The sequence below is a fragment of the Episyrphus balteatus genome, chromosome 1 (genome assembly GCF_945859705.1).
Source record: "Episyrphus balteatus chromosome 1, idEpiBalt1.1, whole genome shotgun sequence".
Classification (NCBI taxonomy): domain Eukaryota; kingdom Metazoa; phylum Arthropoda; class Insecta; order Diptera; family Syrphidae; genus Episyrphus; species Episyrphus balteatus.
In genome coordinates this window covers 16,281,098-16,308,886 of record NC_079134.1, presented here as the reverse complement: position 1 = coordinate 16,308,886, position 27,789 = coordinate 16,281,098, and the positions used below count along the sequence as shown (strand labels likewise).

At 33.6% G+C, this 27,789-nt stretch overlaps 1 protein-coding gene, 1 long non-coding RNA gene and 1 pseudogene across 3 annotated transcripts in view; 1 reads left to right on the top strand and 2 right to left on the bottom strand.

Annotated features, from left to right (window-relative positions):
- The window catches only part of LOC129910143 (S phase cyclin A-associated protein in the endoplasmic reticulum), a 108,520-nt gene extending 90,384 nt beyond the window's left edge, over positions 1-18,136 (bottom strand). The window contains exons 1-5 of the mRNA XM_055991229.1: positions 17,832-18,136; positions 17,434-17,664; positions 5,279-8,768; positions 4,958-5,215; positions 4,777-4,900 (exon numbers count right to left, since the gene is read on the bottom strand). Of these exons, the coding sequence (XP_055847204.1) occupies positions 4,777-4,900; positions 4,958-5,215; positions 5,279-8,768; positions 17,434-17,533 (3,972 nt within the window). The 5' untranslated portion in view covers positions 17,534-17,664; positions 17,832-18,136. The remainder of the gene's footprint in view (positions 1-4,776; positions 4,901-4,957; positions 5,216-5,278; positions 8,769-17,433; positions 17,665-17,831) is intronic.
- Positions 18,137-18,544: 408 nt separating this feature from the next.
- LOC129907311 (protein lin-9 homolog) lies at positions 18,545-21,931 on the top strand (annotated as a pseudogene).
- A 71-nt stretch (positions 21,932-22,002) lies between these two features.
- On the bottom strand, positions 22,003-23,154 carry LOC129906215 (uncharacterized). 2 transcript variants are annotated; one of them, XR_008770744.1, is made up of 4 exons: positions 23,106-23,154; positions 22,780-22,983; positions 22,401-22,721; positions 22,004-22,321 (listed from the first exon to the last, which is right to left on the bottom strand). It is a non-coding gene; the product is annotated as an uncharacterized LOC129906215 (long non-coding RNA). The 2 variants fall into 2 exon arrangements; XR_008770745.1 differs by having other exon boundaries at positions 22,003-22,721.
- Between the last annotated feature and the right edge of the window lie 4,635 nt (positions 23,155-27,789).

The window sequence follows — 27,789 nt, the reverse complement described above, 5'->3', positions numbered from 1 at the left end:
GATATTCAAAGTACTTATATTTGTAAAGTACGATTAATACTTATAGCTTGGTCGACAAGAATATTTATTATCATACGTTTCAATTCATTCAATCTTTATTATAATTTTTGGTGAACCCAAATTACCATCATTATCTGTCAAGACCAAAACAAAAAAAAAACATAAAACCACCGCTGAAATCAACAAACTTACATACAACAATGTAATCCATTAATTCGGATAAATGTCAACCAAGTGGCGCCACTTGTTAACTTTGCAGCTTACTCTGCATAGGTACAAATAAAATATACATTCTTTCCTCTCAATCATACACAGATGGACGCCACAGAGAGCGAGATGATGAATTGATCACCCGGTTAAGTGGCGCATTGGTTAAAAGCGCTCCATAAACTACTTCATTGTTTGATTTTGACAGCATAGTCGAAGTCGAAGTGGATGGTGGCATTGGAGTATTGGATGCTTATATGTCATTTCCATCATGCGCCGCGCGCCACAATTACCTCGTTTAATCGAGTATTTAATGTTGATGTTGTCTCTGAGTTGAGCGGCCATCATTGTTTTATTGTTATTGTTCTCCGTTCGCATATCATTTAATGATCGAGAAAAGCAACTTATAAAACAAAAAATATAAAAACAACATTCATACGTTTATGTAAGAAGTACCTATACAAAAGAAGAACATAATCTTTTTTTGTGGTAAGGCGGCTGCCTCAAAACCAATAAATTAGATACATTCAAGTGCTTTTGACGGACGGCATTATAATGGTAAACGGTGCTATATGTTGAGTATTGAACTCGGTGAGGTCAGCCTTCTATCCATTATCGTTAAAGTAAACACGAACTCAAAAGCAAAAGCAACAACAAATAAACTGACTAAAAGTGCGTAAAAATAAAAATAAAGTCAAAACAGATTTTTATCAAACATTAAACAACAAAAAAAACTTTATGACATATCTTGAAACCAATAAAATAGAAACAAGAACATTAACTATGGACCTAACATAGCTTACCTAACATACGAAAAATATCACTTTTTTGGCAGTTTTTTGTAAATTTCAATTTTTCTATGTTGGTTAACATTTTATAACTTAATGTCTTGTTATATAGAAAATTCTTGCAGCTTTCAACATCCAAAAATAAAAAGGTAGGTACGTTGCAGTGTTAAAGAGCATTTCTGCAAATTGATTAAAATTTTAATTAATACAAAATTTATGTCTTAACATAAATCAATAGTTTAGGTAGGAAAAGCGAGGAGAATGCGAGCGAAACGAGTTTTTATGTTAGCCCTGTTCCATTGGGAGGTGGCAAAGAACTACTAGTAGTTTACTAGCGATTTCCAATGGAACGCACTTTCAACGAATTCAATAAAAGTCGTATCTACTCGGGAAGAAGAGCATGAGTAGATGATAGTACTAGATTAACCAAAACATTGTACTCTATTAAAAACGGCTTTTTTTATTTAAGACATTTAAATAAACCCATTCAAAACGTTTCCCTATATCAAAACTCTTGGGTATTAATAATATTAGTTAGAGTAAGAAAGTGTATAGTAGGTATATTAGCACTAGTTTACAAAAATATTCAAAAAATTTTGAAAACGAAGTGGTGTTATACTTTTTGTATAGATTTAAACCCATAAAACTCGAAATTTAAATCTAAGAAAATGTTTATGGATGGGTTTTCGAAATATTAAATTTTTACTTGCTTGAAGGGCAAGTAGCTTTAGGTTTCGTGTTAAAAAAAATTTCGAGGTTTTAATCAAAACAAACAATACGATAATGGACAAGACCAAAAAAGTGGTTTTCGTCATGCTGTTCCTCGGTCTGTGCGTCTGTGCATCCATCTGTACATCGAGGTAGGACCTGAACGGATGGATGGATTTACTTGAATCTTTGTAAAGATGATTTTGCGTAATTTTTAAGATTCTTTTAAACAGTGAACTTTCCATAGAAAATTTTTGAGTTATTGCATTTTTCTCGAAAACAGTGCTAACGATTTTGATTAAATTTTTTTTTTTTATTTATTTAGTACAGCTAAATACTAGCTTCAATTTACATTAATTTACAAATTTTAACAAAACATTATAATTAGGTATAAATTACAAAATCGAGTAAAAATTTGATTGAAATTTAGGAGATAAATTAAGTGATTGGTCAAATAAATTATGAAATCTATTATTGAAAACATTAAATAAACTGAACATTACATTTAAAGGAGAAAAACGTTCGTAATTGGTACGATAGTTTGAGATTAATATACTATTGGGGACATTTCTGAAATTGCGTTGAGGAATATTAAAATTAATGCGAGACAAAAGGTGCAAAGAGTATATTTTCCCATTAATTAATTTTACAATGAACGAAAAACATAAATAAGACCTTCTATTCTGAAGACAAGGCATGTCAATAAGTTTGAGCCTGTCTATGTATGGGGGGAGGTTGTAAGGGTTGTCCCATCCTAAGCCTCTTAAGGCAAACCGCAAAAACCTTTTTTGAACTCGTTCTAGCCTCGCTATGTGACACTCATAATGAGGTGACCAAACCTGACAAGCGTACTCTAGGATGGGTCTAACAAAAGTTACAAATAGGTGTTTTGCAATAAAAGGATCGGAAAACTTACGTGACTCTCTCTTAATCCAACCGACAAGCGAATTGGCTTTATTGCTTATGGAATTGATGTGTTCAATAAACTCCAGTTTAGGATCAAATAAGACACCAAGAACAGAAACTTGACTTACATTCGACAAGGAAACTCCATTTAACAAATAATTGAAAGGAATTTTAGATAGTTTTCTCGTAAAACTCATAAAATTGCATTTATTGACATTAAGAAGCAAACAATTACGAACACACCAATCGAAAAATGAGTTAAGGTCACATTGCAACATTTCACAATCACGAACATTAGAGTCAGTTTTAAAGATTGTAACATCATCCGCATAAATAAGGCAATTCGAATGTTTCAAGACGGATGGTAAGTCATTTATGAATATTATAAAAAGTATAGGGCCCAAATGGCTGCCTTGCGGTATTCCAGAGTTAACACAAAAGTATTTTGATGGACAACCATTGAAAAGCACCGAGTATGATCTATTTAATAAATAAGATTGAAGCCACTTAACAAAGTTTTCATTAAATCCAAGAGCTCTCAACTTACTTAACAAAATTCTATGCGAGAGTTTGTCAAACTCCTTGCTGAAGTCTGTAAAGACGCAGTCTAACTGTTTCTTAGTTTTAAATGACTCAATACAATTTTCGGCAAATTCCATGAGAAAAGTCACGGTAGAGCGGCCTTTTGTAAATCCGTGCTGATTTGGGACAATGACTGATTTAACAAAGAAAGACAAAGATTCACAAATAATAGCCTCAAAGAGTTTCGGAATAACCGACAGCTTTGCTATAGGTCTATAGTTTTGGACCTCGTCTTTTTTTCCTTTCTTATGTAGATTGATAATAAATGATTTTTTCCAGATGCAAGGAAATACACAAGAAGATAACGATATAAATATGTACGTAATGCTGTAAGTAATGTTAGAGTTTTTAGTTTTTCTCAAAAAATATTTTTTTTTAATTTTTCGGACTTAATTGTTAAATTGGGGAAATCTTTCTTTCTCTCTTGAGCGCTCTCTTTTGCTATATACAGCACAACTTTTAAAATATGAAAAAGTATCAGAATAAAAATTACAAAACTTATGCTTAAAAATGACTGATCGTGAGTGTGGACAAATCTAATATTTCAAAAACAGAAGCAGCAGCATACTAATGTATACCATAGTATTTTGCTGTTCTTTTTTCAGTAATATATTAACCTGAAAATCATAGTACCTACATTAAAAAAAAAAGTTAAAGAAAATTTTTTAAATAGTATTTTTTTTTTTCAAATCTTAACTTAAAGATTTTGAAAATTTTAAAATACAAATTTTCGAAAAAAATTTACATAATCAAAAATAGTTATTCGGGGACGTTTATCAAGTTTTGTTTATCTCGACCACTGTCCACAAAAAAAAATCAGTAGTTTGTATCTTTTCGACTCAAAACGATGTCAATGAAGCCGTTTCTCCAAGCTTAATTTTTTTTTTCAAAGAAAGAACACACGTTTGCAAACAAAATTTTATTTATTTATTTTAACAAATTTTTTTTAACTGCGTCATATTTTTTTCTAGATCAACATACACAATATATTAAATTCCAAAAACTACACTAATAAATCAAAAATTCTTAATTATTGCAAATATTCTTCCAACGATTGATTCATTCTAAAAATACATACATATGTACCTACAAAAAAAACTCTTTCATCACATAGCTTTATGAAATGTAATATGAAAAATCAGGAAGTCAAACTATATAAGAAAAACAAAACAAAAAAAAACACAACCTCGTTCTAATAAAAATAACAAACCATCCATCGATCTCATTTTGTTGTGTGTATTATTTGAAAAAAAAAAAAAAAAAATTGAAATTCCAGCAGCACGAGTAATACACCACAAAGAAACAAAACCATCAATAAATACCACAACTCAACTAATTGCCTGCGCCTACAAACGGGTAAATAGCCCGTCAATCAATCATCAGACGGAGCGACACGCGTGCTAATGGATGCGCCCGCCATTCTGTCTTCTGAGAGTGAAAACAACACACAAAAACAAAAAAGCCACATTAATGTAGGTGTCATCGCCACATGGTCATAATAATCACACGCAAGAGTCGCACCGCGCCACCACCCAAAAATAGTCAATTTGGAAAAAATTAAAAAAAAAGGGGAACAAAAACTTACTTGTAAACTCTGGAACAAACAATCAAAGAGTGCCGTAATGGAATTACCCAAAATGGAATGCCGACCAATTTGCGGACATAATGTGCAAGCATTTCGATATAATTGAACTGCCAAGATAATTGCTCTGGAAAATTTGAAAAATGATCAATATTTTTGAATTCAACGAGAAGATTTTACTTACTTTTTACTAATTTCAGAGTTTGGTTCGATTCCCTTCGTTACAACGCAATTTGTTATAATTCCCAGACCATCCATCAACAAAAAGCACTGAAAATCAAATACTTGGGCCTTGGCCATTAATCGCACCAATTGTCCCAAAGGTCGTTCAAGCCCTTGTGGACCACCACCTTTCGAAATGAGATTCAAATATTTCGGAACTTGACTTTCACGCTTCATGTGCATTGGAACTGGTTGAAGTTCTTTTAAGTATTCCTCAGCGCTGGAAGAGGAAAAAGGGTTTCAAGTTAAAAAAAAAAGGGTCAAACTAATCGCAAAAACTCACTTCAATGACATCCTCTGTTTAAGTTTCTTCATCTTCTTCTTATAGCCCCTGGAATGTTCTCGACTAACATCTGAAACCGTCGACGATAAATCTCCATCCCCATTGGTGGCATCACCTTCAACATCTTCTCCATCCTCCCGCTGGCCATTCTCATCGACATTCCGTCCGGGAATAGTCAACTCTAACGCCCTCTGTCGAATATGTTCAATATTCTCTTCATGACGTCGAGCTGATTCCTTTTGTTTTTGCAAGATCTTTCGCTGCAGTTCTTCTGTGGTTTGTTGCTGTTGCACCTGAAGAGCAAGTAATCTCTCTTCCCTATCCCGGGCTTTCTCTCTAGCCAATGCCTGTCGCTGTTTTTCCTTTTGTTCTTGCATTTTGCCTATTCTCTGTTCCTTCTCCAACCTTGTTTCATTCATTTTTTCCAGTTTCTTTTGTCGAGCTTGTTCCAATTCTTGCCTTCTTCTTTCAACAGCTGCTTCCTTAGCAGCCTTTTCTTCAAGTTTCTTCTGACGCTCTTGTTCCAAATCTTGCAAACGTACTTCGGTCTCTTTGGAGGACTCGAGTAAGTCCAAACGCTTATTTTGGGCTTCCATGGTTTTGATAAAAACTATTTCTTTCAGTTTTTTCTCCTCGTCATGAGCTTTCTCGATTATCTGCCGAAGGTATTGATTCCGGTTTTCAGCTGCGCGTTGTAGTCGTCCTTCCATTTTCAGACGTTTTTCTTCAATCAAATGCTGCTTGGCAGCTTTGACATCTTCAACTCGAGCCAGCAAATGTTGAATTTTGATGGCCTTTTCCTTTTGCAGATCAGCACGCTTTTGTTGAGCTCGATTCTGCTTTGCTTGATACTTCTTCAGAGTCTCTTGAAGTGAACGCCTTCTTGAAGGACTTGACAATTTCTGATGCAATTCCTGAGCTCTGCCAGGATGCCGGCTAACATATGCCTGCAATGTTGCCAGTGCTTCTTCACGTTCTCCCCATGACATATCGGAAAGTAAGGCCTGATACCGCGTCTCTAAACTAAGATTTTCATCTTCAACAAAAACCACCCCAGCATCATTATCATCATCATCAAACTCACGCTCCTTCTCGAGCAATACCTCGCAATCAGTTTCATCAGTTTCTGTATCCACATCAATTTCTGTATTCTCCAACTCACGAATTTGCCTTCGAAGAGATTCCTCTTCTTCCAGAAGCTTCCTTTGATCCTCATCACAATCTGTATCGTCCTTCTCCTCACTCTCATCACAACTTGACAAAGTATGATTAGCTGCAACAGCCTGGTAAAGGTCTCCAATGGCCTTGGAAAAATCCCGATTGGTCTGGATTTTAATGTCAATTTTATTGGCATCACCATCTAAATCTGGAGTAGCACTTTTAGCCACTTCGGATATATTTTCCTTGTCCAAATTTTCATTGCTTTCTCTAGATTGTCCAGGAAGCTTATGGAACTTTTCACTCCGCATATATTCCTTATGCAGGGAAGTTATCTTCAAACCTGTGAGATCGGATTTCTGTCGTTTTATGAAAGTTTGACGAGTATTTGATGGCCCTCCCGAGGATGACGATGAGGAATTGAGACCACTTCCAGAGGTGAGAATAGATTTTCCAGGTGCTCGTTGAGGAAGTGAATTCACCTTTGCCTTGGCATTTTTGATTTCTGGTTTAGACAATGTTTTTACCAACGACTTCTCGGGAGCTACCTTTGGTGTTGGTTTCGTTGCGAGTTTTTCCTTTGACAATCGACGATTCGATGGAGGAGGCTGAGGAGGGGGAGATGTCCTTCCCTCATCTCTCTGCTGCTCTTCTTTCTCATTCAACAGAGCTAGAGTTGGTAAACTGGCATATCCAGTTGGTTGATTGAATCGATTGGCCCAGTGTAAACTTGACCGACGACGATTCTTCACAGTCAACCATCCACCATCATTGTGGGTGGAATCTATGGTCAACTGCTTAGGCTCTGATCGTCGTTCCTGTGGATCAAAAACGCTTCCCCTGGACGAACCAATTCTTTCATTACTCGCTTTGAGTGTCGAACTGGAACTGGTAACATCTTCTCTAGAAGATTTCCTTGAAGCTGCCTTCGATTGGAATGGTCTTTGATTTTTATTGGGCATTTCAATCATAGTACGAGATCGTGTGGCAAGCCGAGACCCTGTATTTGTTGGTCGGACATTTGTCCTCGCCGAAAGAGGAGGCGGAGGAGCAGCATTTGAAATGGGATTACGGCGTGGAACATTCGTGGGTGGAATATTTGCAGGCTTTGGAATGGGAAAACGACGAGTTGTTACTGCTGGTTGTGGTTTTTGCACCGATTGCACTGAATTAACAGGTCGAGTTGTGGGACGAGTGGAATTAACTTTAGCTGCACCGAGAATTCTATTGGCAGGTGGTCGATTCACAACACTGGAATACTTGAGAGGGCTATTTTGGACTTTTTTCGGTTCTACAGGTTTTACTGGATCGATTTTTTTGACTTCAGTTGTTGGTGGAGTTGCGGGTTTCTTAGCGTCTTTGGCTAAGATTTCATTTTCCATGGCAGTCAGTTTTTTTATGGTCATCTCAACAGCTGTAGGCTCGCGGCTTATTACGGAGCACTCACTTTCTTGGGTACTTTCGTTGGCTTGTTCTTCTTGTTTGCGGATTTTTTCACGAATTTCTGCGAGTGTGAGGTTCTCATCTTCCAAATCTGTTTGGGCATATTGATCGCGTTTTTCTACCGAGATTTCGAGTGGGATTTCCATCTCGACCATTTCATTCCAGCTGATTTTCGTTGTTTCTTCATCATGAGGAGGTTCCTGCTGGTGTGGGTGTTCCTGTGATTGGGGCTGCTGTGGTTGTTGTTGTTGTTGTGGTTTATTGCATTCTTCTGCTTTAGTTATGACAAGTACATTATCAGTTTGTGGAGGTTTCTTACTGGACGAGAACAGTTCTCGAATATTAACTCGAGTTGCACTTTTTGATGCGAAATTTTTACGCGGAGATAGATTCTTCTCTTCAATAGTAGAACATGGACTACTTTTGCCAGAGAAACATGGACTTGATTTTCCTGATACTGAAACTGGGCTAGATAGACTTTTGGCACGGACACGTGGCACTGGATTACTCTTACGCACCTCCCAAGTTAGTGAATGTGGTCGTTGTGGAAGGGGTGTGGCTTCATAGTCCCATGATACTTTGAACCATTCACTGAGAGCTTTGAAATCTCGCACATAGTTTTCTAGCACAAGAATTGTTTCTTGACATGAAGAAATATTCTCATAGCACTCGACAGTTTGATAGATTTCATTGACAGCTCTTTGAAGGTTTCCAAACAATAATGCCCAATATCGAGCTTGTAGTTCAGATTTCTTATCACGACCTGTTGATGCACTTCGTACTCGGGGTCCGGAATTTTGTTTAGCTGAACGTAGTTGTTGTTGGTGTTTTCTGCTTGGAGTTAGCAATGGAGATCGAGGAGGCTTGCGAAGCAATGGGAGATTCGCTCCTGAAATAAGAAGTTGAGAACAAATTCAAATTAAATTAAAAAATTAGGGTAAGGTTTGAGGGGTTTATTTATGCTTCTGATGATACTTTTAATGTTAGAAAGACAAGGCCTATAACAGAGGCTCCAAAGGAAAACTAATTGGAATTGCCGGGTCCATGTACCTAAAACTTAAAAACCACTGAAGAATGCATGTTTTTCACGAAAATCAATGTTTTGTGATAAATTTAGTTTAGGAATCATAAGAAATATTGAATGGAGAGAGTGCGAAAATAGTGGGTTTCGTTTTTGAGTGATTCCCTAGAGTGAAATTGACATTTTTTAGGACTAAAGTTAACGGTAGGTACTTGCCATATGACCAAAATGGAAAAGATGTTGTTTTTCTCATAAACAGCTCTAACGATTTTGTTTAAAAACTAACCGAAAACAAGCTCTTACTATTAGTATCTCTATTTCCCTAATTTTTTATTATCCCTTATTTTAAAATGAAAGTAAGTTTTAAAAACAGTCATTTCTAGATTTTTTTTTGAAAATGTTTGAAAATTTGTATTAACAAAAAATTATTATTTTAAAAATGGCATCCAACGATGTTATACTTTGTTTGGAGGTTAAAACAATTTTAAAAGGTGTTTTCGTAAATAAAAACATAGAACTTTTTTTTATACATTTTACATTTAATAAATATTTATATAAAGCTTGTCCTCAAAGCAAATTTCACAATAGCAAGTACGATTCAGTTGTGAATTTTATGCTTAGGTTTGCTTAGTATTTTCGTCCATGGAAAAAATTTAAATTTGAAAAATGAAAATTTTCTTAAAAATTGAGCTTTTTTAAATTGAACAATCTCTTAGTATTTACTGTGTACACTAGAACTCTCATTGGTGTGAGGGAGCCTAACTGAGGATTCATCTCCAATATTGACATGTCTTGGTAGAATTTAAAAAAAAAAAACGTTACTTTGGTGTCAACAGAAATTGCTTCCTTAATACTTCAGTTAAAATAATTTGGTCTTGGTAGAATTAAAAAAACAGAAATTGCTTCCTGAATACTAGAGGTAAAATAATTCGCTTATAACAACTAAATTCTTAAGACAAAAAATACTTATCTTATTGTACTAGCGTTTAAGTTTATTCGATATCGTACAGTCTTTGCGTACTCAAAATCTATATTCTATTCTATTTTTGTTAATGCTTAATTTGTATTTCGAAGTCAAATTGCGTATTAAACATATCATTTTACGGTAATTTGAAACAGAATTTAAGCAAGATGGGTTTAAAGAACTCAAAAATTGTAAATTCAGTGGTTTTTCGATTTTTATTTTCACATTGTCAAATAAAAAAAAATTGTCAAATTTAGTTCACATCATGTTTGTCGAAAAGTCCCACTTCTCGTGAATATTCTTTTATATGCGCAAAAACCCGTTTGCTTTGTTCACACGATTTTCTACCTTCTATTGCAATTAGACATAGGGTTTAGAAAAACACTTAAGTCCTTTCCCGTATTGAAAAGTGAAAGGATTTTCCCATTCAACCGGGTAAAGACAAGAAGGTATTCTAGCCCTTATGGTTAACTTGGTTTGGTTTTTTTTTTTGGCCCATCTAAAGACTCAGTATCTAACTTAATTTTGACTGTTCTTAACGGTGACTGATTGTTTTGAGATCTAAGCAAAGATATACTCGTAATTCAAATCTTGAGATGAGAAATATTTAGTCAATGTCCTTTTCTGAATGGAAATTCAGTGAAATGCAAAATCTACAAGTCTTTACTAACTTAAAGCAAATAAAATTGCCGAAATTGGAAGAATTTTTTTCACAGCCCACCACAACTAGACTATATCTGTCTTAGTTGTATCTTCCTTCTTAAATATATATTTTATATTAAAAGCTGCAACAGGGGCAGCTGAAATCTTTTGGTCTTTTATATAACTTTGTCTACCGACTTCTGTTTTTACGACCACATTAACATGCTTTCATTAACAAGTTACGTGTTTCACTATAAGCCAGTTGATAACCTCCAAGGTTTTGTAGCAGAGTATGGAATATGACGTAAGGTCTATGGACCTGAAAAGTCCTTGTTGATTTGGCTGGTTTTGGACATTAGTGTTTTCATCACTTAAAATGGCTAACTATCGAAACATCTAGGTTTCTGGCAGTGATACGATCCAGGTGCCATGTTCTCGTTTTAAAGTGATGGAGAGAAGTGAGCCCTTCATAGAAAGTGCCATAGTCCATATGGATGAAAAGATGGCTTTTTTGAATTTTTGATATACTCGTATGTACTCTTCAAAGCGTTGCGATATTTAAAAGATCCGTCTTCATCTTCAGTGAATTTTTTTTTATTGAATCTGAGTATATAAGTTTTTCTAAGCTAGGAAACCACTTCAATCCATAGTCCACTGAACTCCATCTCCATCCGCTGTTTCTTTCAAATTGTGTTTTTTAAAAACTATTTTTAAGTTTTATTTTAATCTAGGATGTTCAGCATTCAAAAAAGTTCACCGAAAAGTTGATGTTCTTGCCGTTATCCCAGCTTTTTTTTTAATTTTGCTCGGGGATAGAGCCGTTTTCGACGATTTTTTATGCATTTTCTTTTTTCCTGAGATGTTAAGGCTTCTATTGTTCCTCCCTTGAAGTGTTTTTCATAGGAGGCACTATTTTTAAAATAATTCTTCTCGAAATGGTCACTTTATCCTATTCTTTTGGCAATGGTGCTTATGGAAAAACCTTTCTAGTCCAACGCGTTATTTTTCCCTTATTCTTTCGCACTCAGAACTTTTTTTAACAGGGGTGAGATTCTGTATGGCGAATACGAACAAACGTTTTCGTGTGTGCGAAAAGTTTGATTCATACTACTTGAAAAACGAAAGAATTTGTTCTGTATCTGTCGCAAATTTTCTTTCGTTTTTTCAAAAACGAACGATCGTTTTCGTTTCGTTTTTTATAGAATGTACCCCCAGATTTTGAATGAAAATTACTAAAAAATAACTTCTTGATGCTTAATCTTTCAAATTTAATCAAATCAGCGCAATAGATCTCGCCAAACTAACTAATTTAAGGTGTGCATCTAATCATGTGAACCAAAAAAAAACTGCCCTTTTTCTTACATCAGAGACAAGAAGGAGTAAAAAGTACTGTTAACTTCCACTCACCCACTATTTCTTTTTGTTTTATTATTTAGAACTTAATAACTATTCTAATAAATACAATTTTTTTTGGTTATTCTTGCACAAACACAAAAAAAAATGAAATTTATGTAAACGAAAATTGGTGCGTCTAAAATGTGAACCGCACTGTATACCGTAATATTCCCAAGCGGCGAATTTGAACATACTAGATTTTCCATAATGCAAAGAATCTAATAGGATTCAATTATAATCTCTTAAATCAGTGAATAATTAGAATTCGAACTCAGTAACAACTTCTTGATTCAAGATGCTTGAGTGCTATATAATAACATAACTTCAATTGAGGAGCTGATTTCCAAAACCAGCTATCGGAAAAAAATCGGAAAATGAGATATGCATGTCATTTTTTAGGTCTTTTCAACGCGCGTCTGATTCAATCAAAAATAATTTTCTAAACCTCACACAGAGATAGTTATTCAATGTCAAAAAATGACTTTATTTCCAAAACAGCCTATTGAACACCAAATGTTTTTTCCAAAATGGCCTATGCAAAATGTTCTTTCCAACAAGGCCTCTTCAGTATAAAAAATATCAATTTGGCGTATGATAAAATGTCACATTACGATGATAGAGGAGTTACAGAAGTAGTTTTCGTCACAACTTAGTTCCGTCCGTCCATCTGTACACCGTGGTAGGACCTAAACGGTCTAACGATTTTAATTAAATTTTGTGTACTTAATAGTCTAAGATCCGGCCATAGGACGACCTACCCTCATCGTTATACCAGTTGAGAGTTATATTTTCTGAAAGCTAATTTCTTAGGAAATAAATTGCACATGGGTTGCCAAGCGATATCCTGTCAAGGCATAGGGTTGCCAGGCCTTAAAGTTCATTTTTGCAAATTTTTGAAAATGCGACCCTGCTTAAATGGCAAGCCTAAGAGTTATAAAAAAAATATAATGTCATAGGAAATTTAATTTGAAAATTTTAATTTTCAGGATTTTTTTAAATTTGAAGTTTGAGTAGGGTAAACAAAGGCGAATTTAGAAAAAGGGCAAAAATCTATTTTCTAAACAAAACGTGATAGAAATAAAATTGAAATTGGATTCGATAGATATTATAAAAATATAAAAGCCACACATAGAACAAAAAAATGTAAAAAATCTACAACTCGAGATATAGTCTTTTTAAAGTCATGATACTCCAATTCGATATTTGAGAAATAATTCACCAAAAATCAGAATGAAAGATTTTTTAAATAATTTTTATGTGATAAGTTAGGAAAAATAAAATAACTTGACACGTGTCTGTCAAATTTTTAATTTAACTTACCGTTTTTGCGAGGGGATTTTTTGAAAAGGTGCTTATTTTCATATTTCAACATATTAAAGGGAAAAATCCCGTCATGGGACGACCTATCCACCTCATTATACCAGTTGAAAGCTATATTTTCCTAAGGGTAGTGTCTAAAGAAACAGTTTGCACATGGGTTGCCTAGCGATATCCTGTCAAGGCATAGGGTTGCCAAGCCTTAAAGTTTATTTTTCATTATTTTTGAATTCGCCACCCTGCTTATACCCAAAGCCAAAGAGTTGTAAAAAAAATATTATGTCACAGGAAATTTAATTTAAAAATTTTAATTTTCAGGATTTTTTTAAATTTGAAGTTTGAGTAGGGTAAACAAAGGCGAATTTAGAAAAAGGGCAAAAATCTATTTTCTAAACAAAACGTGATAGTAATAAAATTGAAATTGGATTCGATAGATATTATAAAAATATAAAAGCCACACATAGAACAAAAAAAATGTAAAAAATCTACAACTCGAGATATAGTCTTTTTAAAGTCATGATACTCCAATTCGATATTTGAGAAATAATTCACCAAAAATCAGAATGAAAGATTTTTTAAATAATTTTTATGTGATAAGTTAGGAAAAATAAAATAACTTGACACGTGTCTGTCAAATTTTTAATTTAACTTACCGTTTTTGCGAGGGGATTTTTTGAAAAGGTGCTTATTTTCATATTTCAACATATTAAAGGGAAAAATCCCGTCATGGGACGACCTATCCACCTCATTATACCAGTTGAAAGCTATATTTTCCTAAGGGTAGTGTCTAAAGAAACAGTTTGCACATGGGTTGCCTAGCGATATCCTGTCAAGGCATAGGGTTGCCAGGCTTAAAAATTTTAATTTTCAGGATTTTTAGAAATTTGACATTTTAGAAGGGGAAACTGAGGTAAATTTAAAAAAAGGTCAAAAAGCTATATCCTTAACAAAGAGTGGTAGAAAAAAGATTGATACTGGAATCGATAGATATTGTTAAATTATATAAGTCACACATACAAACCAAAAATGTAAAAAATCTGCTACTCGAGATATGGACGTTTAAAAGTCAAAACCGTGAAATTCGATGTTTGAGAAATAATTCACCAAAAATCAGCACGAAAGGTATTTGAAATAATGTTTATGTTATTAGAGAGCATAAATAAAATAACTTGACACGTATCTGCCAAATTTTTGATTTGACTTAGTTTTTGGTTCCTGTGTATTTTTGAAGAATAACACCGAAACAGTGAATTGAATTGTAAAAATCTGTAATTCTTCAAAAATACACAGGAACCAAAAACTAAGTCAAATCAAAAATTTGGCAGATACGTGTCAAGTTATTTTATTTATGCTCTCTAATAACATAAACATTATTTCAAATACCTTTCGTGCTGATTTTTGGTGAATTATTTCTCAAACATCGAATTTCACGGTTTTGACTTTTAAACGTCCATATCTCGAGTAGCAGATTTTTTACATTTTTGGTTTGTATGTGTGACTTATATAATTTAACAATATCTATCGATTCCAGTATCAATCTTTTTTCTACCACTCTTTGTTAAGGATATAGCTTTTTGACCTTTTTTTAAATTTACCTCAGTTTCCCCTTCTAAAATGTCAAATTTCTAAAAATCCTGAAAATTAAAATTTTTAAATTAAATTTCCTATGACATTATATTTTTTTTATAACTCTTAGGCTTGCCCTATAAGCAGGGTCGCATTTTGAAAAATTTGCAAAAATAAACTTTAAGGCCTGGCAACCCTATGCCTTGACAGGATATCGCTAGGCAACCCATGTGCAAACTGTTTCTTTAGACACTACCCTTAGGAAAATATAGCTTTCAACTGGTATAATGAGGTGGATAGGTCGTCCCATGACGGGATTTTTCCCTTTAATATGTTGAAATATGAAAATAAGCACCTTTTCAAAAAATCCCCTCGCAAAAACGGTAAGTTAAATTAAAAATTTGACAGACACGTGTCAAGTTATTTTATTTTTCCTAACTTATCACATAAAAATTATTTAAAAAATCTTTCATTCTGATTTTTGGTGAATTATTTCTCAAATATCGAATTGGAGTATCATGACTCTAAAAAGACTATATCTCGAGTTATAGATTTTTTACATTTTTTATTTGTATGTGTGGCTTTCATATATTTGTAATATCTATCGATTCCAATTTCAATTTTATTTCTATCACGTTTTGTTTAGAAAATAGATTTTTGCCCTTTTTCTAAATTCGCCTTTGTTTACCCTACTCAAACTTCAAATTTAAAAAAATCCTGAAAATTAAAATTTTTAAATTAAATTTCCTATGACATTATATTTTTTTCATAACTCTTAGGCTTGCCATATAAGCAGGGTCGCATTTTCAAAAATTTGCAAAAATGAACTTTAAGGCCTGGCAACCCTATGCCTTGACAGGATATCGCTAGGCAACCCATGTGCAATTTATTTCCTTAGACACTAGCTTTCAGAAAATATAACTCTCAACTGGTATAACGATGAGGGTAGGTCGTCCTATGGCGGGATCTCCTACTATAAGGGTTTTAGTAAATAATATTTAGAATCTGTGTTTTTAGTTTTTCTCAAAAATTTGGATAGCGGAAATGGCGTTGTGGTTTTTTGCAAAATTGACTTATTTTTTAGCTTATTTCGTACCAATTTTTTTCAAAATTTGCAGAATGTTATTTCTTATCATTTAAAAAAATGAAATATAGAGCTATTCAAATAACCAAAATAGACACTCCAAATTACAAGAGCAAGTACGTGCGATCCAGAAACGCATTTTAATTCAATTTCATTTATATAAATGTATTTTTGTTTCTTGTTATAAACTAAAATACTAATATTGATAAAGGTTTATTTACAAATTAAAAAAAAAAAAATCGAAGATTTTTTTAATAGTTTTACTTCCAAAAGAAGACATAATTCAATTATACTTCCAAAAGCAAATATACCGACTTTTCAATAAGGAATTTTCAATATAAAGACTTAAGATATATTTATTTTGAAAACTTTAATTTTATTAAAATTTCGTAAAGAATAAATTTGTAGAAGATTATTTTGCTCTATATCTTCTGTAATACGAAGTAAAGGTTTTTGGCATTTTACTCAAAACTACCTTCAGGTCAGATAGCTGGTTTTGGAAATCACCTCCTCAATTATACAATGAGGGAAACATCTCTACGATGAGAGAGTGTTTCCTTCCTTCGCAGCGTCTTTAAACGAGAAGTCCGCTCAATGGGAAACCTAAGTTTTCCTAAGATATTTTTAATTAGACTATTTTCTTCCAGTATTGGATACCCGATACCCCACGGGGCTTTTGACAAGGCTAACTTTTAAAACAACCTCATTTTCTATCTAAAAAACCTAATAAGTAGGGAACAGATTTTCCTAACTTTGTCTTTTTTTGCGTTATCGTAAGAAAGTATAGACTTTATACAAAAACGATTCATGTCTCCCTGATTCCAAATATTATGTTTTTAATTTTGGCTTTTTTTGTAGGTACTCTTCTTTCTCGAGCATTAAAATAAATAATGTTTGAATTTTGTTCGACCCTAAAATCCAAATTTTCGAAAACTTGCGAAAATCAGGTAGTTTTGAGAGACTGTAAATGTGCATTGTGCATATATTAACTTTTATTTTTAAATCTTTTTTTTTTAAGAGGACACCAATTGGTCAACTCCAGACTTTCCGAAAATATTTAAGTGATTAACTTCGACAATTTTAAATCGGTTTTACCATCTCGTTTCTGTTTAAGTAGAGAGATCTTTCAACTCATTTATGACGCATCTTGCAGACAATCACAGGGGATTTTTCCTGAAAACTTTAAAAAGCTGTTGGTAATTCAATACTTTCATAATTAAATATGAAGCTCTTTTTTCTTATTATTTAATAAATGCTTTTTTTGCTTTTATTTGATTTTTATTTGCCTTTTTGAATTTTTTTAGGTCATAAAAATCCTTTCCCTGCTAAAAAGGAAGGTGTCGAATCAAAAAGTAACGACTTTTTCATTCAAAAATTCAAATTAAAACGTAACCACCAAATATTCAAACCTCTTTTACTTCTATTAATCTAAATTCTCCCACAAAGATGTCGCTGACTGTCCCAAAAGAAACAACAACAAAAACAATGGCATATAAAATTGGGAGGTGCATTTGCATTCTGCTGCTATGATGCAGCACAGGAATAATAAATATTTTCCAACTTACTTTCATGAGAAGATGGTGTCTCATTATTCGAGCTTATTTGATATGCCAGCAAGTTCTTAGCATCTCTTCCTTCTTTATCCAGCACCTTTTTCATTTCCATCTTTCAGCCAATAAATGATGATCCAATATCCCAGACCTCCTCCGTCCAGACAGACGGCTGAATAAAGTTCCCTTTTGTGTGTAGCACCACAACAACAAAAAAGAAAAAAGCACTCTGCTGTGCGGCGAAGCCTGTAAAAAAAGAGTTGATATCAAATTCAATTAAAACAAAACAAAAAGTGGAACAAATTTAATTGAAAAATTGTAAAAATAAAAATTATTTCGGAATCTGTGTCAGCGGCAATTTGTTAAATGGCAAACGATTGGGTGCATGCAGGAGAATTTCAATTATTTCATACCAGGTGGTGGTGGTGGGTGGTGGGATAAGAAAAGAGAGTGGGTGAGTTGAGTACAAATGGTTTTTTTTCAATTGAAATTTTTTTCTATTCTTTTTTTTTTTTGTTATAAAAAGCACGTTGGTTTTGTTTTGTTCGTTGCAAAACGATTTTTTATATTCAGCACACAATAAATTACATTGCACAATGTTTTTAAATAAGTTTTTGTTAATTTTTATGAGAATTTTCTTTGTTTATTGGAATAAAACAAAATTCGGTTTTTGCGAGACAAACAAATTTGAAGAAAAAAAAAACTGCAGCGCAGCTGGTTGGGCTGTCAGAAATATGACAGTTGAAATTGGTGCTGTCAGTGAGGTGCTTTTAAATAATTAAATTATATGGATGTGATGTTTAGTTAATGCAGGGGTGTTAAAGGGAAATTTATACCAAAATCTTGTTTTCCTTTTGCCAAACAGAGCAAGTTTTTCCTACCGTTAATCCTAGTCAAGGCTTGGCCACACTGGAGGGTATGCGGTAGCGGTACGGGTAGCGGTGAGGGTACTTGTATGAAAAAAATTCCAAACTGACACATCAACGTTCAGGTGTGGAATTTTTTTAGTACAAATATCGTTACCGCTATACCGCATACCCTCCGGTGTGGCCAAGCCTTCATGGCAAACAGGGTCAATTCAATCTGGAGAAAACGAAGTTAAAAAGGTTGCTTAAAGGCTTGGCCACATTGACCTATTATATATGGACTGCCAGGACCAGGTTCAAGCTATGGTGGCGCCGCTTGGTAGGGCAGCGGGAAATAGTAATTTGACATCTAGTTTTGTGACTTTTGCTTGTCAAAAAAAAAAACAAGAATTTAATTATTTGCAGAAATTGTCAAAGGAATTTTGTTTCCCAAGAATAAAAAGGTAACAAAAAATTAAAAATATATTAATATATTCTTTTCAGAGTTTTATTCCAAGTTTTATAATTTAAATTTTTATTCTATTCTTTCATTTCAGAAAACAATTTAACAAAAATGGACAATCAAATCAGTTTTACCAGCAGCAACTCAATAGGAACCCTCTAAATCTCTCAAAAGAAAATCGGACTCTCCAAAGGCAGCAGAACTCCAAACCGAATATGCAGAATAAGCCACACCCGAATTACGGGATGAGTTTTACATCAAACGTGAAACGATGAGACATCAATTCATCTGGTATTCCAGGAGCAGGAATAGTCGTTGTACCCATCTTGGATCATCGGCTGCAGCAAGTTACTCTTGATGGCAATGCCAGGAGGACATCATTGGAACATCAAAAATAACCTTGGGCAAAATGAAACCTGCTCATGTTGTGGCTGGATATATACACAATGTGTTGTGGCTAATGGAATACCAACCAGCTCTAACTGAACACCTGATACAGGTGTTGGTTCAAAAACTGCTCATTCTTGATGTGAATGTACCACGAAGTGAAATTGAAGAAGCTGAATTTGAGGAAGAAAACGAAGACGACATGGATGATGATGAAGATATTGACGAGGAAATGTTTAAAATGGAAGATGCAACAAGAACCACAACAACGACGCCACAAGAAACTCGTGAAATTCTACCAATGACCCATCCAACCGCCCATACTTTTGATATGTGTATGGAAAAGATGTATTCATTCTTTGATCAATTCAATCCAAAGAAAGAACTAATTGGAGATGAAGGTGATAAAATCCTCAAAACACTTTCTCATGCTGTGGAGTCATAACACGCATCATGTACAATTTTTAGTATTTTATTCTTGTAGTTTTAAGGTAAGTTCCATACTCTGAAATGTTAGAAAGAAATATAACTTTTTTCTTTTCTTAGAATATCCTTGGAGAGAAATTTCTTGAATTTCTTTGGAATAAAATGAAAGATCCCAATAAATTGGCAATAATACGGATTAAATCATCAATTTCTGACGATGAGCACATTGAACCGCCCGCCTTTAGTCCAGCTACACTTGGTCTACATCGTGTCGGTACCTTGCCACCTCCAAAACCTCAAACCTCACAACCAATTCAAATGTTAAATGCTCGTGGAATGCCCGTTCGCGTTCGAAAACGTAATCGTCTATTCTTTGACGATGAACTGGTAAATGATAACAAAGCTCTTTGTGTTAAGCAATCGCCTCGCAAAATTACCATACCACAAAAACAACCAAGCACACCAGTTAAAACTCCATCAAAAGCTTTAAAAAAGAGAAAAACAATCGGCGGTACACGTTATGTGCGTTACGAAGAAAAGCAACAAACACCTCCCGAAAAACGTTCTCCTAGCAAATACTTTTCGTCCCCGACAGCATCAACATCACGAAATGCACTGATACCAGCCGACAAGCTTATGGAACAACAAATCGGTTTACGTTTACGAAATTTGCTTAAGCTACCCAAAGCCCAAAAATGGGTTATATTCGAATGGTTCTACTCATTTGTAGATAAGCCTCTTTTTCAAGGTGAGAACGATTTCCAGATTTGTCTTAACGAATCGTTTGCAAATCTGAAAACAAGACAACTTACACGCCCCGGGAAACCGACAAAGTTACGAATACCAGAGTTATGGGCGACAGAGTTACGAGCGTCAAAGTTACGCGAAACCGAAGTTACGAAAAACTAGAGTTACGAATTCAAAAGTTATGTTAAGCTATGACATGTAATTTTTGGGTTGGCAACAATTGCGAGGAACGATATGGAATTATGGAAATACAAACAAGAGATTAACATTTTTCTCATTGGTGAGAACTAAATGAGTAAAGCGAAAATGGGTGTTATTTAATCTTATAAAATTTTGATGGGATAGGTTTAGATATACATATATGGTTTTTTTGGGGGACATAATTGAAATTAACTTCTTTTTTGTCCAACTAATATTGCACCTACGTATCGATATTCTCTTATTTATGTTTCCATAATTCCATATCGTTCCTCGCAACTGTTGCCAACCCAAAAATCACATGTCATAGCTTAACATAACTTTAGAATTCGTAACTCTAGTTTTTCGTAACTTCGATTTCGCGTAACTTTGACGGCCGTAACTCTGTCGCGCGTAACTCTGTTATTCGTAACTCCGTTACCATTTCACACGCCCCGAATGGCAAAAGGTGCGAATGTACAAAAGTAACAGCTCGCCTGCGTGAACCTCAAGATGTAGTGGTAGCGTTGATGCATTCGACTCCCTCAGCTCTACTTATCGGGTGTCTTTTAATCGCAACGGCTCGGCTTAAGCACTCACTCAATCCCCAACTTTGAAATTGTATCAGATAACTTCTTTGAAATGTTGCCGTTGACCAGCCTCATGCAAGACTTCCGACCACGTTATCTAAATGGCAATCTCATACACACTCCCACAAGAAGTCGAAACTCTTTGAATCGCAGTGATCCATTGTTGGGCCAATATCAATACGACAGTCCGTTCAAGAATCCAGTTATTGAACGTGATACTATCGGTGGCTTCCTAGTGAAGCTATTAGAGACCATTGTTCGATTGAAGCGAGCAATTGCTATAAAGAAATCTAAACTAAATCGACTGAAAGAAATGAATTCAGAAGCAGAAATTAAAAATGCAGCAGCAGCTGCATCATCTTCTTCATCGTCCGGAGAGGTGAAAGCTGGTCTGTTGGATACCGATAATGTTGAAGTGTTTCAAAAACACGTTCAAATCCATTTACACCATATTCGACTTGGCACTGGTCAATTGGCTATGTCACCGAGCATAAATGTGCAGCAGCACAATGCAACTTTGACTTTAACTTTACTTTAACTAACCAAAATCTATTTAATTTTACTTTTGTTGTATATTCAAATTTTCTATTGAATTAAACATATTTTTTTTTCTATCCCCAAAGAGGCAGTTTTTTAAAGTTTTTTTTTTATTGAAGAATCATTAAGTTAAGAAGAAAAGAAAAAGTATTTAATCGTCGTTTTCTTCTTCACTGCTGCCTTCGCTGGATTGACCTAGCCATTCTATGAGTTTCTGCAATGGTGCTTTCAACCACTCTGAATCATCATCCAACTCATTGTGCCACATGCGGATAGCTTCTTCAGACACAAATTCCTTATCATAGAGATAATGAATAATCTGGGCAACCTTGGCTCTCAGAGCTGGTTGTTCTTTACAGTATTCCTAAAAGTTTTAAAAGCAATAAAAAGAAAAAAAGGTCAAAATCTTTTTTTAAGAATACAAAAACTTCACACACGACTTACCTGAATTGCCTTCAAACAATCCAACATAGTATCATCGCTTTTTATATTATTTGAAACAACCATACCCAAGCGACCCAATACCTGATTGTTGGCACTTAAGACATTTGTTGTTGTTGCCTCTTTAATTGGATCTAAACTGAATACCGCTTTGACGATATTGAAATTTACTTCCTTTAAAGACATATTGTAGGCATAGCGAGATGAGTTGATTTCAAGAATCAAGAAATCCGGATTGGATTTGAGTTGAATTCCACGAACCAAAGAGTCCAAGACTTCGGATAAAAATACTGTAGATGAGGTGCATGCAAGAAAGGAGCCACGCTATGATTAGCAGGAATATAGTTTCTATTGGTACAAGGTGATTACTATTTGCATCATCAGGTATTGGAGAGCCTTGGTGTGAATCATCATCTTCGTCACTGGTTGTTGAATTGTAATCGCTTTCGTCCGCATTGATTAGATGTGATAGTCTCATCATTTTTGGAATTTCTGTTTTCGTCGATTGCGTTGGTAATTTATCTTCTGAATCGGATGCGAAGAGCTCTTCTGTGTCGTTGTTGAGGATGTAAGCTTTGACTCCGATTTTTTATGTTTCATCTGTGTGTTTCATCTCTGAATCGGATGCGAAGAGCTCTTCTGTGTCGTTGTTGAGGATGTAAGCTTTGACTCCGATTTTTTCTGTTTCATCTGTGTAAAAACTAAATGGATGATTCAATTCATCATAAATACTTTTTTAATAACTTACCATTTTCCCCATGAGCTTTTTTAACAAGAACTTTCTCTATATTCGACTTCTGTGGAATAACACAACCATCGCCAACCACCGAACCCAAGATAATTGATGATTAGCTCCGATTTTCGCTCCAGGCTCCACACCACAAAAACTTTTTGGCTGTTCGGGCGAGGGCATTTTGACGTCCTTCCATCCAAAACGATTCCACGATTGCATCTGAAAAAAAAAAAAAACAAAATGAAAATTATTGAAAAAGGAACATTTATTTTTTTTTAATAATTTCGATTAATAATAAATTGAAATAAAAAACATTTTCCAACACGATTCAATTATTTTACCTCGATATTTTATTTCGAACAAACATTTTAAAATACTTTTTTTTTTCTGTACTTTATTGTAATCAAAAATAAGTCTCAATAAATCTAAATTTGAATTTGAATTTTTCTGAAAGAATTCTTTTCTTCCAAAACGTCAAAAAGTAGACTTCAAAAAAGACAGGTGCTACTCATTTTTATAACAAAAATATGTAGATGGCCATAGTTTCTATGTACAAAAATGGTAGTTCAAGCCATCTGACGGAAGATGTCGCTACGCTAACTGAGTTCTATTTACCACTTTCTTCCACAGGCGCTAGTAATCATTGAACCACATTTTCAAAAATTTTGTATGGAAACGAGAATCAACTAGCAGTCCATATATAATAGGTCAATGCTTGGCCACACTGGAGGGTATGCGGTAGCGGTAAGGGTAGCGGTGAGGGTACTTGTATGAAAAAAATTCCAAACTGACACATCAACGTTCAGGTGTGGAATTTTTTTAGTACAAATATCGTTACCACTATACCGCATACCCTCCGGTGTGGCCAAGCCTTAAATTCTCAAGAAAATGAAGTGAAAAGTTAAATAAGAGCTTAATCTCATTTTTATTGCATAAGACTTAAAATCAAGGGGCACGAAAGTGCCTTAGTCAAGTTCTCAACACTCAGGGAAAAAAATAGTTCGGTATTTTGTAACTATTTGCATAGGTAGTCACTTTATAAAATTCAATGAAATTTGGCGAAGGGTAGAGTTGCTAGTAGCCGGCCCCTTAAGGATTTTGTCCCATAAAATCAAGCACAGGAACGTCAAATATCAACATTTTCGAATAATTCTTGAAATAAAATGTACTTTATTTATTAATTTTTTGGTATGGTTAAAAAAAAAGTTAATAATAGTTCCCAAAAATATTTTATTTAAGTTTTTGTATAAAAAAGTCCGATTCTTCTAAATCCGGACATTGTTTCCTATTTTCGGCCATCTATAGTGTCCCATTTCCGGCCACTGACGTTATTAGGTCAAGCTCAAATAAATTGAATGTTTTTCATTTAAATTTTTGTGTTTTAAGAATTTAGAAACAATTTTGATTGTTAATAAGTTATAACATCGAATGATTCAAAAGCTGTGTTCCTTTGGGCTCAGCAAAGTACTTTTTAGTACTTCTGAATCCATTCAAAGACATTTTTTCTATAGAAGAAATGGAGTTGAATACAACCAGGGCCCTATTTCATAGATAATACATCACATACATCATACATTAAAATGTTTTTAATGCATTACATACAATTTTTTGTTTCACAGATTTCATTGGAAGTAATGTATTAAATCTATTCTTTTGTAGTTTATCTATTTATTTGACATTTCGTTTGAATATATTGTGAGGTTAGGTTTCGCTGAAGTGTAGGAATTTTTTTTACTGACTAAAGCCTGGTACGCTGCTCGCGCTAAATTTTAGCTGAGATAAAATTCCCATACAAGTTATCTATAACTTGTATGGGATCCATTTTATCTTGGCTAAAAGTTATCGATAATTTGTATGGGAGCTAAAATTTAGCGCAGCGTACCAGGCTTAACCAAAACGAAAAGTAGCAGAAAATTGCGTGTCATAATATTTAAAAATAAAACAAGAAAAGACAATGAATTATTGTTTTCTTTGCAAAAACACAAAATATAATATGTGGATATTCTTTATGATTAAATTATGAACAAAAAAATAGCATTTCAATACTTTTATTAAGTAAATAAATTTTGTTTACAGCAAAAAGACTTGCTGTATGAAATGTACGAAAAGTTCACACAAAATGTATTAAAATGATGTATGATAAATTTCTATGAAACAGTATCATACAACATTGGAATACTTCCAGTCGATTCTCCGTTCATACACTGATGTATGACAGTTCTTCATACAACATTTATATGAAACAGAAATAATACATCAGAACTGTCAATATAATACAATGTATGTAATGTATTATCTATGAAATAGGCCCCAGAAGTACTTAGCAGTAGATACTTTAGGCCAAAGGAACACAGCTAAAAATGTATTTATTTTTCTCCATTTTTTAAACTTTTATTAATAAAAGGGGGTCGAATACAGGAAACCCTTGAATTTCAAAGCTTTTGCAAAAGTGAAAGTTAAAACCTTTTTAACTTTTACTTTTGTTTTTCTGAGATGAAAGATAGAATTTCGCAGTGTGTTGGTAAAAGACAAAAAACATTTCACTTTTATACTTTTTGAAGTTGAATGTAGTTTAGCCTTTAGAACTTGGCTTTCTTTTAACTTCTCCCTGTTGCATAGGCACTCTATGACCAAACTTCAATTAGAGAGATGTAGATTAATTATTTATTTACTTTATTATATGCCACAATAGTATGAAAATAAAAGCCATAAGTACAATATTTCTAAATTGTAATTTCATTCAAGTATGACTGTGGCTTGGAAAAAGGAATATTCTACAAAAAATTAAAACCTTGTATTCTTATGCAAAGAAAGGCATGTCTAAAAGACTTAAATGTGTTGATGAAATACACAAACCATATATTCACAACGTGTTAAAGAAACTATTGCTGTTGTAATTTTAATTTGTGACATATTTAAAATATATGTAAATAAAAAAAAATTTTGCTTCATTGTAATTTTTATTCCTTAATCTCTTTTTATTTAAATAAAATTACGATAAAATTGTAATGAAATGAGAAAAAAATATTTGCTTTGAAATCGGGTACCGATTCACAGTCTTCAAGTATGCAAATCATCATCAAACTACCCTTAAAAGAGAGGTGGAATGAATTAATGGGTGACAATTAATGTACATACATACATTATGTACTTTTATAATTATGTGCTTATAATTGTGTACAGATTTAAAGGAAATAAACCAAAACCATTAGTAAAAAAAACAAAACCGACTTCCATGTATCAAAACTGGGTTTTATGGTTTTGTTCATAGTTTCTATGGCGGCAATAACTCGAAGAAATTAAAATAGGATCAAACTGCAGGCACCAGCTTTCCAATACAAAAAGAATTATCAAAATTGGTTCACTTAGTCCAAAGTTATGAGGTAACAAATCATCATTTTTATCTAATTTAAGAGCTTGTTTCTATTCAAGTGACGCAAAAAAACACTGTTTTTTGTGAAGTAATGCGAAAAAACGCAACTAGTAGCCATACGGTTTCTGTTTTGGGTTTTTCGTTTTTACAAAATTGTTTGTTAAAAGTTCCTCCTTGAAAATGCAAAACCCAAAATTTACTAAGTTACCTCACCAAAGCGCCAATCGCTATTTTCTAAAGAAAAAATGTTGTTTCTATTCAAGTGACGCGCAGTGTAAGTAAGCTTTATTCAGACTGTTCTCTTAGAAGCTAAATATAGTTTTCTGAACACACTTTGTGTCTTTGCTAACTTTTGAAAGACCTTGTTTAAATGTTCTTAAAAAGGCTTTTTATGTTCATAGCACTTGTGAAAGAAAGTCTTAAGTCAACTAAATAACCTCGGTAATGTACTCCAAAATGGTTTGTGCCTATAAGATTTGCTGTTGTTACTTTACAAGTCAGAAATTAGCTTGTATTGACATTATTGGAAATCAAATTGTTCCCAACAAACAATAGATATCTTTTCTATAAAGCTTTACAGGAACTACATTAACACCTGTAAAGCTTTATAGAAGCAAATTAGTTAGTCGGGTTAGTTGGGTGTTGTTCGTCTTATTCTTTTTAAACAAAAGTCTCTATTTTCGAAGACAACCAGTGTCAAATTATATATTTTTTTGTTATACTCCAAATAAAAGTAAGAAATTTAATAATTACATAATTATTAATTTTTCAAATTTATTGACTAATTTTTCAGTAAAAGATAAATCAAATACAAACAGGGAGTGCATCTAAGCTGCCAAATTCCGCGAGGCCTATCAGCATAATTTCGTTGGAACTTTTGGTACATTGTGTAAAAAACGATTCTAAATAAAAAAAAAACTCTTTAATAAACATTTTTTCATTTTTAGTGTTTTTTTTATGTAATTTCCCCTCCAGTAAGCGGAGGGAGATATACCTACTATACCAACTACCTAGGAATAGTATTTTCTGAGATATAGGGCTGCAAAAATCGCGAAAACCGTAATTGACTGACTCACTGACAGATCATCAAAATTATGTAGAACTTCCGGTAGACGTAGAAACTTGCAATTTGGCGCATCGATGAGTCTTGTGGTGCATACCTAGAAGGGAAAAAATTTGAGATGTTCAATTCAGGGGGCATGTATTTTAAATTTTACAGCAATACCTTTCAAAAATTACTGAAATCACAACCAAAACATAACTGTTTAAATCAGCCAAGTTCTCCTATGCTTAAATTATGCAGGCACAAACAGGACTGAGATGTAAAAGTCTTCCAAGTTTTTAAAATTGGTTTTAAATTTGTATCAATTAGGTACCTAAATTTTGATTGTTTAAAATTTTTCAAAAAACCTTAAAAATCGGTGAAAATGAATTTTACATGTTGATTTATAAAGTTAAATAGACCTCCAGAGAGCAGTTTAAATTTGTTTTGATTTAACGAGATTAAATTTAAAATATTGGATTTAAGGTTGGATTTAAGTGGTGAATATTATGGATTTGAATTTATTTTTGACATTTGAAATTCTTTACATCCAAATGTATTTTTTAAACTAGTGAATAACATGGCCGTAAAGGACTATAAAAAAACGAGG